Below are 13,668 nucleotides of genomic sequence, written 5' to 3' on the forward strand. Positions count from 1 at the left end.
ATAATAATAGTAATAATATATGCAGATGTCATTGTGGTATAGTGGTAAAGGCGTTGGTTGATGATGTCAGCGACCTGAGTTCGAAATTCGTCGATATCGAGGTGGGGGGATTTTTCCCTTCTTTTCCTAGCTATATGGGCTTATAGGTAATAAACCTCTTTGAGGTTTAAACTTTAATATAAACTTTGGGATTTAAACCCAATATATATATTTTTAAAATATATGTTGAGGGATGAAATCTGGTTCTACAAGTCCTAGCCTAAACACACCCAATTTCGAAAAGGAGAGAGAGAAAAAGGATGCCCTCTAATTGTATCACAATTCACATGCCTATTTATATAGATTTTTCAAAAGCCCTTCCTTTTATGATATCATGCCACATGTCCTAAACCACCTTAATTACTACTTATGCCATTCATTCTCTAATTCAACCTCCTCTTTCCTATTAATTCCTTACATGTCCTTTCCATCTTATGGATACTTTCTTAATGGACTTGGGCTTCAGTCCCCAAGTCCCAATGTTTCATGTTAGGTTTGTCTCCCTTTTGAGGGCACACTATCCCGACTAAGGGGTAATATTTTTCATGTATCAACATTAGTCCCCTGACTATCGGGTTAATTGTCAAATAACTCGACAGTTATATATTACATCCCATTCTAGCGCCCCTTGTACTGTCTTCTCAAGTCGAGTCCCCAGTCCGCAAGTTTGAGGAATTTATGAAATGAGATCTTTTTTTGCAAGAAATTTTTCATCATGCGCGCGGGTGTTTGAGTAGGCATTTCCCAATAATTTTGCTTGAAATAACTGGAGATTTCCTTATACCTCAAGATTGTATTACCAGCATGATTTCAAGGTCTCAGTGTGAGTATAATGAAGATGTAAATGTTAAATTTACTTAGACACCACTTTTTCTTTTCTCTGGTTGTTCCGCATAGTTGGGGATGTCTTTAGTTTGTATCTCCATCTTACCTTCAGGACGATCTGGCGCGCCTGTTGGCGTTGGGAGAGGGAGTAGATATCCTCTGGATTATCAGACCAATTCATCAAGATGAAGCATATAAGAAATATGATGATCATAAAGACAATCTCTCATTCACGCGTGGGGAAGAGCTAAAGGCAAAATTATATAGGGTTTGCACAACTTGGTAGCGCATATCATGTCTCGGTGAGGGAGGATAGGATATGGCTTGTGGTTAAACGCGCCTACTCCGTCCTTTCTATTTCGTGGAGGATAGGCTAAGGCCACCCTTTATTTTTGTAGAGGATGTGCTAGGGATAAACGCGCCTACCCCTTCCTATATTTTTGCAGAGGCTGGGTGTGATGAGATAGGGCGTGTCGTTTGGAAATATTGGAGCTAGGTTATAAAACGTGTTTACTCCCTTCTGTTTTTTTCAAAGGAAGGCGGTGTTAGGTGGTTCGACTTGGTGAGGATGGGTTGAGTGTGTGCCAAACGCGCCCACTCCCATTTTCCGTAGCCGATCTCATGATGAAACATCGTATTTACTCTCTCTTCCCCTCCATTTTTTTTTCTTAGCAGGGATTGGGAGGACCGGATATATGTTAAACGCGCCCACTCCCCTCTTAGTTTTTCTCAATGTGGATTGGGAGGGCCGAATATAGGTTAAATGCGCCTAATCTCTCCTCCGTTTTTTCTCAACAAGTAACTAGGAGGGCGGGATGTAGGTTAAACGCGCCTACTCTCCCCTCTGTTTTCTCTGATGGGGATCCGGAGAGCGGGATGTATGTTAAACGCGCCTACTCCCTTTTTTTTTCCTCAATGGGGATTGGGAGGGCGGCATGTTTGTTAAACGTGCCTACTCCCCCTTTTATATTTCTCAACAAGAAACTGGGACGGCTGGATGTATGTTAAACGCGCCTACTCCCCCTTTCGTTTTTCTCAATGGGGATTGTGGGTGGGGTGGGGCGGGAGGGATGTATGTATATTGAACGCGCCTAATTATTAGGTGCCTTTTTGGCATTCCCGCGGTCTTTCAAGTGGTTAATCGAGTGTCATTGGCTCTCCTGCGTCTTTTAGTAAAGTTGTTAGCCAATCGGGGTCATTGGCATTCCCGTGGCCTTGCGTTAGTTAATCGGGTGCCATTAGCATTCCCGTAATCTTTTATAAATTTGCCAGTCGATCGGGTGCCAATGACGTCCCCGCAGCCTTTTGTCAGTCGATCGGGCGCCATTGACACTCCCACAACCTTTTGTCAGTCAATCAGGCGTCATTTGCAATCTTGCAACTTTTAATAAATTTGTCAGCCGATCGGGTGCCATTGGCGTTCCCGCAGCCTTTTGTCAGTAAATCGGGCGCCATTGACATTCCCGCAATCTTTTGTCAGTCGATCAGGCGCCATCAGCATTCCTGCAACCTTTCATAAATTTGTCGGCCGATCTGGTGCCATTGGCGTTCCCATAGCCTTTTATCAGTCGATCGGGCGCCATTGGCATTCCCACAACCTTTTGTCAGTCGATCGGGCGCCATTAGCATTCCTGCAACCTTTAGTAAAATTTTCAGTCGATCGGGTATCATTGGCGTTGCCGCAGCCTTTTGTCAGTCGATCGGCGCCATTGGCATTCCTGCAACCTTTTGTCGGTCGATTAGGCGCCATTAGCATTCCTGCAACCTTTAGTAAATTTGTCAGTCGATCGGGTTCCATTGGCGTTCCTGCGGTCTTTTTTCAGTCGATCAGGTGCCATTGGCATTCCCGCAATCTTTTGTCAGTCGATCATGCGCCATTAGCAATCTTGCAACCTTTAGTAAATTTGTCAGTCGATCGGGTGTCATTGGCGTCCCCGCAACCTTTTGCCAGTCGATCGGGCGCCATTGGCTTTCCCGCAACCTTTTGTCAGCCGATCGGGTGCCATTGACATTCCCGTAACCTTTAGAGGAATTGTCAGCCGATCGGGTGTCATTGGCGTTCCCACAGCCTTTTGTCAGTCGATCGGGTGTCATTGGCGTTCCCGCAACCTTTTGCAAAATTTTCAGCTGATCGGACTCCTTTGGCATTCCCGCAACTTTTTCCAAATTTGTATTTGTTCAAGCGACCTCTATGGACCCTTGCTAACATGGTGCCCGGAGCACGTTACTAGAATTCTCTTTTGTAATATAGCCGATCATGAGATTAACAAGATGATATCGATTAATAACGTGACAACTTACACATCCGACTAGATGATAAATCAAGAAGCATAAAAATTTATATTTAACTTAGCCATCTCATGCTTTTAATTGACTAAATACACAATGAAGTACAGACAAGATATACAATCAGAACAAAAAGGTACTAGTTCAATATTTTAGTAAAGACTAGGCTGGGGTATGTGTGTACATAAGACATGCTTGATCGTGAATGTAAATACTCGTTGAAGTCATATGCAAACATGCTAATTAGCTCATAAGTTTTACTCAAGTTGGAACAACATAACACGCCAAAGCAAAACAATGGGAGATCTGATGCTTTATATGTATATCATCTATCATCATTTTCATTTTTTTTTTATTTTTAATTAGCTAGCTATATGGTACATTCATTAATATACGTGTTCTTTCTGCACAGTGAGATTATCTCCAAATTAAGACACGTTAAATAAGAAGCAGGCAGCATGGAAGTTTCAGTTGTCTAGACAGTCTACTAAATTAATTGAAGGTTATGAATACTGAAGTGTCACTAGGCTACGCGAGCTTAGGGAAAGGTTGGAGGTATGAGTATTCCTAGCTAAAATCAAAATTGCAACATGGGGAATAATTGGTCAAGCAAGGCAACATTCAAATAACCGGCTCCTGCCCACAGATCATTGTCACTGCATTCAAAATGGAGGTGACAATAACTAGCCGAGGTGCCTGCAATACGGGCTCATTTCCCTTTCATAACGCAGGCGCATGGAGGATTTAGACAATGGCTTTATTCTTTTGCGAAAATTCTGGATATAATGTACCCATGTGCTTATCAGAAACTTCTCTTCTTCATTGCTTGAAGCCCGTCTCAGAGGGAATTGGCACTAAGTAGCGCTGGCACCGGCAAGTGGTATTGAGGAAGTCGAGTGGTCCAGTTGGGAAAAAACACTCGTGAAAGACAGGCGGCACTGGCGAGATGGGTTCGAGCTGAGTGATGGTGCTGGTAGCGGCGTACGTGGCGCTATTATGGTATCCTCCAACCTCAGTGTTGTTTCAGCTACTTTTCCTTTGGTAGATGCTCATGGACTGTTGTATTATATGCTGATATGGGTCTGAACATTGTGCAACCACTGGCCTTTTGGAGCCTAGTCGATCTTACTATTCGAATCTGGAATCAAACTTTTCTATGTTAGTTATTGGGAATTTAAATGGTTGAACACTCTGCAACAGTCAATAATTAGTCATTCAAACACGTACATGAGCGTTGCTGAATCAAAAGAAAATTAAGTTCACTAAATTTACTGGGTATTCGTTTAAAATGTACTTTTCTTTTTGGTTTTATTCTCGATCGGGATTAACAATCAAGATAAGTCAAAGCTAAGTAGGAACAAAAACCCTATGGGTCTTATCCTAAAGTTAAAGGGAATTATCACCATTTTTCAGATCAACACATCGATGTTAGACCAAATTCATGAGTTCTCCAAGTTAAAAGTAGTTTTTCAGAAATCCATCGTCATAGGTGGGATTCACAACCGATTAGTTACTGATCATAATTAAATTAGAAGATTAGGATGAGATGGAACTTATCTTTTTAAGAATTTACTGATGAATCTCTGTATCCGATGCTTGATGGTTACTTCCTTTGGATTTCCTCTTGAATCTGTGTTGTGGTAAATCCGGTTTAGGGCGAGAAGAAGGTTGAGAAAGACGAGTAGCACTTATGTGGCTTCGGAAAAGAGAACGGCGTTGACATAGTTAAGTGGCGCTTGGTATGGTGCACCGGCGGTGATAGACGCTGAGATTGGCAGGGGGGAGGCGCTTGAGTTCGTAGACATCGGATTAATCTTCTAAACGCGGAGATGATTTATTATGAACAGACAGGCGACGCGGAGGTAGTGTTTAGTGAAGATAAGGCACCGGTGAGGATGTAAGACGCGGAGTGAAAGAAATGTTGTGGGAATCAGGCGGCTAGGCTAGAGACGAGCCTCGGGATCCGAGTCAACCCGTCACTTCTCGCAAGTCAAAACATGTTATTAATTAATACTCCTCTGTCCATTTTTATCTGTCCTAATTTCTACTTTGTTTTGTCCCTTTTTATCTGTCCGCTATGTTTATAAACATACTTTTCTCTTAAACAATCAAATATACCCTTTATTTTTAATAATTATAAAATCGTTTTTAATATAAACTTAATTCAAAATCATAAATATCATCAACATATATAAGGAAAAAACCCATTCAATATTTTTCATAATAATTGACATTCCTTTTTTAAATTAAAGTATTTACGGGTGTTACAAAATTCCTAATACTTCTATTTATTTCTACATTTCCTTTTCATCAGTATTAATCTAATAATTTCAATTTTGGTAATAATAGGATTTCCTTAATATTTTGACAAAGTCAAAGCGGAGTCTTAAAAGTGGACGGAGGGAGTATATAGGGTATTTTTATCAATAATATAGATAATATCGCGACAAATGATAAATTTTAGTAGTTTCGACGCTATTATTTTATATGAGTTAGTTTGGCAGAGCCATCTTAGATCATGTTTGTTTGCATCTGATTCACGATTTTGATCTGAGTCAACCCGTCACGCATCACAAGTCAGATGTCATACCGTTCGTTTTCAATTTTGAGTCAGATCTGGCTCGATATTTAACTCAGACCTAATCCCTGACTCGGACCCATTTAAGTCAGATACCAAAATACCCCTGACTCATGGGACCAAACCAGTGACGAACGTGACAGTGCATCTCTTTACGGTAAGATCTGACGGCAACAAGGTGCGGTTTGGTTGGGGAGCTCATGTAGGTGTTCAACATAAGAAGCAAACTCATTTACTTTAAATACATCACATGAGATTGATTCCGCCGCCTGCCTCCTTCTAGGGTTGTCTCTGGGTAACTTTGGTGGTGGAAATTTTCTCTCTTCAGCTGGGTTTTAACTCAGGTAATCTCGTATTTCAATTTCGATTGGAATCTCCATTTCAATTTCAGTTTCAATTACTCGGTTTGAATTTGCTTGTTTCAGATTTAGGATTGTGCTCAAATTGAAATGCCGCCTTAAAAATTTTAAGGTATTTGTTTGTTTGATGCAAACTGAATCCTTTTTAATTTCAGAAAACAATGTATATATCACAGGAATTTGGGTGGAAATTTGGGCCTTTTAATCCCATATTCTAATTTCAATTCTAATTCTTATCATGTTTCAATTTTTTTTGTTGAATTCTCTTTACATGTATCATCAAATATGAATAGAATCATCGTTATGTCTGTAGGAAGCTCCATCTATAATTATTTATATTAATTTATGGCGACGATGCAACCCCCGCAAATTGGTTCTGGTGATGATATAACCACCAATAATACAATGACAGTGATGAAGATGAAGAAGAAGAGAACTTATAAAAGGAAAGATTGCAGAGGTGACATGCCAGCAGTGAAGAAGAAAAGAATAGATACAAATACTTCAACAGCGATTGAGAACAAAAGAAAAGATTGTCATGGAACAGATACTCCAACTGTGACGGAGAAGAATAAGAGAGCATATAGAAGGAAGAAGTACCTTCCTCATGATTTAATCATGGAAGAAATATTAACCAAGCTTCCAGTCCCAACACTGCTGACGTCTGTTCTGGTATCCAGACTCTGGTATAACTCCATTCACAATGATCATAAGCGTTTAACTTATTCTCATTTCCTTGAATCGCAGAAACGGCCCAAGGTTATCCTTAGTCTTTTAAATGTCAGGGATGATGATGGGGTTGTTCAAAAGCCTCAATATGGGTGTCACTTTTTCAGATTTGATACTGAAATGTTCAAGGGTAAGCGAAACATTCTACAGTTTGACAGGTTTCGAGGTCGTGCTTTAGGTCGTGGTATATTTGAAATGGTGGGTTACTGTCGTGGTCTACCATGTCTGACTGCAGTGGGTAAATGCTCAACTTCTTACATGATTCTTGACCCAAACAGGGAAGATTTTCTCTGTATCTTTCATCCAGCCAAAGTTGGGAAAGGCATCTCCAGAACCCGCATCATCTGCCACGGCTTTGGGTTGATCCCTCAGCAAACGAGTACAAGTTGGTAAGTATTTTTTGTACTCCTCAAAAGGAACTTAACTTGCTAGTATTTACATTGGGAACGAAATCATGGAGAAATGTCACTGCTACAACCACGCCCGTATTAGGTCGTCCTGTATTAAAGATAAGAGTGCCCACAGGTAGTGACAAATCAGCCATCTTCTGTACTACTAGCAGCAGCAGCAGTGGATATTTGGTCTGGAAGATATTGGTAACTTTGGGGGGAGCAGGATCTCATCATATCCAACCTGATAATAGTAATGTAGTTAATAATGAAATAGAGATGTTACTGTCATTTAATCTCCATGATGACAAGATTTGTTTCATTCAACTACCAGCTAAACGTACAACAGAGGAGCAGCAGAAGCACTTACTTGTTGATTATCCTCATATTCTGGAGTTCATGGGATCTCCTTGTATTGCGCGTATCGAAAAAAGATCAGGGAAAGGAAGTGATTATCCTCACATTTTCCGTGATGGTCATCAGGGTATCGGCAGTAGTAATAGTTGCTGCTGCTGTTGTTGTAAAGTTCATTTGTATGTACTGAAGGATAAAGTCAAACAAGTGTGGGTTAAGGAGGAGAGTTTTGAGGTTTGTACAAATTCTACTCCCAATTACGTGACACCAGATCCCTGTTGTTTTTGCTTTGGCAGTACTACTACTACACCTCCTACTCGCATATTCAGTTTCTCAGGTCAGATATTACTTTACTGGTTCAACGGGAAGCATCTTCAAGTTTACAACTTGCATTCTCAAAGGCTTCAGCTTGTAGTGACTGCTGATACTATAGAGGACAAAATTTTTTGGTCTAAGAGGAAAGAACCACTGCACATGAATATTTCTGGTGATGATGATATTTATTGCTCCAGTATGGATTATCAGCTGCAGTGTCATGAAGAGAACTACCTTTCTCTGGAAACCTTCATTCCAGGAGGAGTGGAAGGAGTTAATGCTGATGATTTCAGCCACTCTGATATGGACAGATGTTGGGCATACTGGTTTATCAACAGGAGCTCAAGATTGTATTTTCCTTCTTATAAGTAGTACACATGTACTCTAATATTGGTAACTGTCATTAGTTTACTAGATTAGTTCCGTTTTCTCAGATCAGATGTTCCTTTACTGGTGAAACGGCTTAACTTCAAGTTTACAACTTGCGATCTGGAAAACTTCAGCCTTTTTGCCTTTAATCCTCAAGATGATGTTGTCTTTCGAGTTAAATGAAACAACCGAGCTAAATCCGTGGATTGCTCCAATGTGGATTTTCAGCTGCGCTGTGATGAGGAGACCTTCCTTTCATTCCGGAAGGTGGAAGGAGTTGATGCTGATGTTTTCAATGAATTAGATTTGAAGCGAGAAGACTGTCCATGTTGGGTATATCTGTTTATCCACACAGGTTTGGAAGTGTTTGTCCTTCTAATTAGTTCATTGTTTTACCCTTTTATTATCTTGGTGATCGTCATTACTAGATTAATTAGTTGAGTTGTAGAGTTATGGGCATGCTTTATTAAGAAACTCTAGAATTAGACCTTAGATTATGTTCTTAACAAGTGAGATAATCATAAACTGCAAAATGAACTTTAATGTGATGAATTTTTGTTGGTGTATTTTTTTAAAGCTAGTATTTTCTTCCTCGAAAGGGTAGTGTACAGTTCAATTAGGAAGATTTGATAATCCCCAAAGTCATGTATGCAGTATTTTTGCTCTCTTTCCTGGCAGATGTGGGAGATAAAGGTGAACAGACTGAGTTTCATAACTACATTGTAGATTCATTGCTTAAGCAGGACCAAGATTCGTATTTAATAGATGTGCCACAAGTGGTTGAGAATTCCATTACATTATGGTAGCATAACCGATACACCTCAAAATATATATAGGTCATGCCCACAATGCACAACAGAAAGTAAGACAACTAGGATATCGGCATCTCGGCGAAACACCGAAACTGATATTATCGGCGGTATCTTGGCCATCTCGCCCGAGATTAACTACATGGTCTGTAGTTTTCACTAACGGGAAAATTCGGCGCAGGCCCAAAAAAAAATAATATTCTCATTGCCAGGTTCACAATTAATTTTAGGAACCGTAATGTCTGCATGACGAATAACGCATCCGCATGACGGGTTATGTATCAGGGGTATAACGCAACTTGGATATGATAAATTTAAAAATTCGCGCCTTGGAATTTTACAAGTTATATATCGTTGGAAATCTTTTTAAGAGAGCTACATAACGAGTACAAACAAGAATATCAAATTTTTGTTTTTCACGAAAAAATCGGAGGTGATCATTTTTGGCCAAATTTTCGAAAACCTGATACATAACTATTATGCAACCACCAAAAAAGATGCATAACATATTCTGCAGACGCATAACGAATTATGCAACCATTTTCTCCACTGCATAACAAATTATGCATTTGGATAACAAAGTTATGCATCTATAACAAGTTATGTAACCATTGTTTTGGTTGATTTTAGTGCGTATATAAAAAAATTTGATGCATAATGCAGTATGCATCCATATTTACGGACGCATATCAGATTATGCATCTATTTTCTAGATGCATAAAAGATTGTGGAACAATTTTCTCGATGCATGATGCATTATGCAGTCATATTTGCGGATGTATAACAGGTTATGCATCCATTTTTATAACATCATAATATGTTATATAGATATTATTGTAGGTGCATAACCTGATATGCATCCTTATTTTTTGTTGGTTTCAATACTAAGAAAAAAATAGCCGCATAACGTGTTATGCAACCGTTTTCTGGACTGCATAACAAGTTATGCAAAAAAAAAATTTGCAGAACGTGTTATACAACAAATTTCGAGAATGCATAACAAGTTATGCATCACTATTCACACCTCCATTTTCTTTTAAATGCACGTCACTCGTATAACAAACCCATGTGCACTTCCATCTCCTTTACCTTGTCACTGCAGCATCCTTTTAGCTCCATTTTCTTTTACATGCATAACCCATTGAAACCAACATCAAAACCACCATTCCTAACTCACTTCACCGATCGATTCATCAATCCATTTATTCATAGCTCAATCATGACATCAACCACCATTCCTTGTATTATTGCAGCCAACCATTTCCATTTCCTTGCAACCACGGTCCGTAAAGGCTGTAATATCCAATTCACTTACAACCAAGTATTTCAAAACTCGTCTATTCAAGCTTCATGTACTGCCACCAAAACCAACTTCCTTGTCTGCATCAGAATGTAAATAGATCTCTAAATGCATGTTTATCACCCCGTCTTAGTACAAAAAATATAATGAATGCACTTTTCAAACTAATAACAAAAGAGCGTAACATGTCAAACTATGGAGAATAATCATGGTCCACAAAGGCTAATTATCCTGTTGCACCAAAATCCACAAGTAGATTCTATAGAAAGAAGAGTGGTGGTACCCAAAATTAAACAAAATGGCATTGCATGATGCTTCCATCGGTGCTTGGAAGTTAAATACCACACACCATTACATTCTGCACTTCATTCAAGAATTTCCACACAATTGAATTTACCTACAATGAAGCCATTAGCATCATACTAGTTGCTTGAAGTAAGATCCCATTCTTGTTATGTCCACAAACCTAGACATAAACACGGCGGTAAGATTGATAACTCTCTTTACTAAATGACATATGTAAATTAAGAAATTGATGACTAATTACCTGTTTCAAAAGTGATGGCAGCTCATGAACTCCATCAGGGATCTCATTATTGCATTTTAAAAAATGATGATCATGGATCAATTTGAACATTCTAAGAGGTAATAAACCAAACAGTTAAGGGACAAGTTAAAAGAAAAAAATTGAACAAAAACCAATTTTCTTGTCTGCAATATCCAACAACAAACCCATATCAATATCAAACTCCAATTTTCGCTCGATTAGAACGATTTTTTTCGCACTATTCAAAAATGATGGGGATTACTTTGTGATATAAATGTCTACCCTAAATTTATAAGGGGTGTTCTAAAATGTGGAAATGACTAACATATCCTTCATCTATATATATATTCACCTCCTCCCATCACCACCACCTATATATATATAACCACCTCCTCCCATCACCGCCGCCGCTCACCACCACCACCCACCTCGAACCACCACTGCAGCCACCTCTATGTATAGCTTAATTTAAATCATTAACAAAACAAAATCAAAATCAAAATTATAACAAACCCATTACTTGTCATTCGTTTTTAATTGAAAAAATGAGAAGTAATCATCAAAACTAAACATACCCATTTTTTCAATTCTTTATTTGTTGAACAAATCGATTAGAAATCATCAAAACCCATTGAAAATATCAATTACAGTAGATATTTTGGTTAGGAGAATTTTTTTTCTAACCCTAGAACTGGTAACCGAACTTCCAAAATAAGAACAGTTCGGTGTGCTCGCAACTCTTAGGCCAATATCTGTTTACCGAACTTACAAAATAAGAACAGTTCGGTTTGCTCGCAAAAACATTTCTCGTAACCGAACTCTATTTTTCCTTTGAAAGATTGAGTTCGGTTTTGTCGATAATTTCACTCGGTAACCGAACTGTTGAAATAGTTTGTTCGGTATGCTCGCAAAAAAAATTCTCTTAACCGAACTCTATTTTTCCTTGTAAACAAGGTTGTTCAGGTGAAGAAAAATGGCTACATCGAAATATGTTGTTGGGGCCATAAAATCTGAACGACTCTTGTTTACAAATATATTTGGGCCTTACCGAACTATGTATTTAGATTTTCTTTGTGAAAGTTCGGCCATGAAACTGAAAAACTTGACAAAACCGAACTCAATAGTTCGGTAACAAAGGTATTGATATCGACTAAACCGAACTATGCACTGTAAACTCTCTGAAAACCTATATATTGAGTTCGGTAACGTCAATTTTTTTTCTTCCCAGCCGAACATTTGGTTCGGTTACGTCGCAATTTTTTTTTCCTAGCCGAACTTTTCTCTGAAAGCAAAAACTCCATCAAAGCTAAGTTCGGCTACCTGTGTTTTCAGAACCATTAACCGAACTACACTTGCAGATGAGTTCGGCTATCTGTTCTTCAGATGTCCTAACCGAACTCTATTTCCATGGTCGAAATCAGTTTATAAATTTTTCATTTTTTCGAAAGATTTTGTCAATTCGAGCAACATTAACTAAATTTGAAGTATACCTGAGTACCCAAAACCCTCATTTCAAAATCAACCATCTTATAAAAAAACAAAAGAAAAAAAAAACAAAATCCACTTCTTCTCACAAAATTATTCTTTTAAAAATACCCAACTAATTAACCTAACCTCACTAATTAATCATTATACTAACACTAATCAATCATTACACTAATTAATTTAATTACCGATGGCAAATTTGGTATTAAATAAAAACTTAGATAAGCGGTGACTCATTTTTACTTCTAATATCCACCCCAAAAAGTGGAGAGTAGTCCCCCACCATTTTTGAGTAGTCCCCAAAAAATGGTTCTTCGATTAACGGTCACCAGTAAACCCTAAATCTTCTTCGTGTAAATCTGATAACAACTTCACCTCTTTCTTGAAACAACACCAAGTTCAAACTGTCATGTACCTAGCTAAAATGAGGGTGCCCCTTATTGTGTCTTCTGTCTGTAATTAGTATTGGGTATTATTATTAGTAGAAGATTTAGTTAATTAGATTAATTATGTAATTAGTCTGTTAATTACAGTTTTAAAGGTGGGCTGGGATGTAACCACCTGGAGCCTTATTAGCCGTTAGATGCTAGGTTAGGGAATGATGGCTTTATAAGCCGAGTGTTCTGTATTTAGGAGGCATGAAAAAGAAAGTTAAGAAAAGAGCTGCTCTCTCAGGAATGAGGCAGTGACTGTTCTTTCGTGAATGAGACAGTTTTTGATTTATTGTTAGGGTTCTTATATCAACAATTTGTTTATCAACCTAAGTCTCAATCCAATCCTTGTTATTGTACACCTCAGTACATGACACACCTTAATCAACCCTAACTTGCGATTTCTATCACTATTATCTGTAGCTTCCCAACCATTTTTTTTTATCTGTGATTACCTTGCGAGATCAGAGATACTCATCTCAAATTGCTCTGTGAGAAGAAATCAAAGTTTTCAATTCAATGAAAACAACTCAGATTCGTCCTCAGAAGGTAGAGATTTGATTTTTCTGCAATTTGAGATAGAAATCGAAACGCCAAATGAAGCCAACACCTACTAAATATTTATAATAAAGAGAAAGACGACGAGATTTTGCGGATGTATACCCTCGAAATATTTAGATGATTATCTCTGATCTCGTAGTTCCCCTTTTTACTTATGGACAAAGAAAAGAAATCTCGGAATAACATAATTTTAAAAAATTTGGGTATAGGAGAATTTTCACTGAAAAAAGGATGCGTGCTTGTAGATTTTTGGGCGCGGCTTTCACAATGGAGAAAATTTAAAGAATGGGAC

The 13,668-nt window shown here is 38.4% G+C and overlaps 1 protein-coding gene across 4 annotated transcripts; it reads left to right on the forward strand.

The window, feature by feature from the left end:
• Window positions 1–5,929: 5,929 nt before the first annotated feature.
• Window positions 5,930–8,841, forward strand: LOC113340086. 4 transcript variants are annotated; one of them, XM_026585310.1, is made up of 5 exons: window positions 5,930–6,072; window positions 6,154–6,199; window positions 6,401–6,773; window positions 6,873–7,014; window positions 7,095–8,841. In XM_026585310.1, exons 3-5 carry the CDS (start codon window positions 6,433–6,435, stop codon window positions 8,244–8,246), a joined length of 1,635 nt encoding a protein of 544 aa, XP_026441095.1. In that variant the 5' UTR covers window positions 5,930–6,072; window positions 6,154–6,199; window positions 6,401–6,432; the 3' UTR covers window positions 8,247–8,841. The 4 variants fall into 4 exon arrangements, with proteins under 4 accessions (XP_026441095.1, XP_026441092.1, XP_026441094.1 ...); XM_026585307.1 differs by having other exon boundaries at window positions 6,401–7,014; XM_026585309.1 differs by lacking the exon at window positions 6,154–6,199 and having other exon boundaries at window positions 5,967–6,072; window positions 6,401–7,014.
• Window positions 8,842–13,668: the final 4,827 nt, after the last annotated feature.

The sequence above is a fragment of the Papaver somniferum genome, unplaced genomic scaffold (assembly GCF_003573695.1).
Source record: "Papaver somniferum cultivar HN1 unplaced genomic scaffold, ASM357369v1 unplaced-scaffold_21, whole genome shotgun sequence".
In the NCBI taxonomy this organism is placed as follows: Eukaryota; Viridiplantae; Streptophyta; class Magnoliopsida; order Ranunculales; family Papaveraceae; genus Papaver; species Papaver somniferum.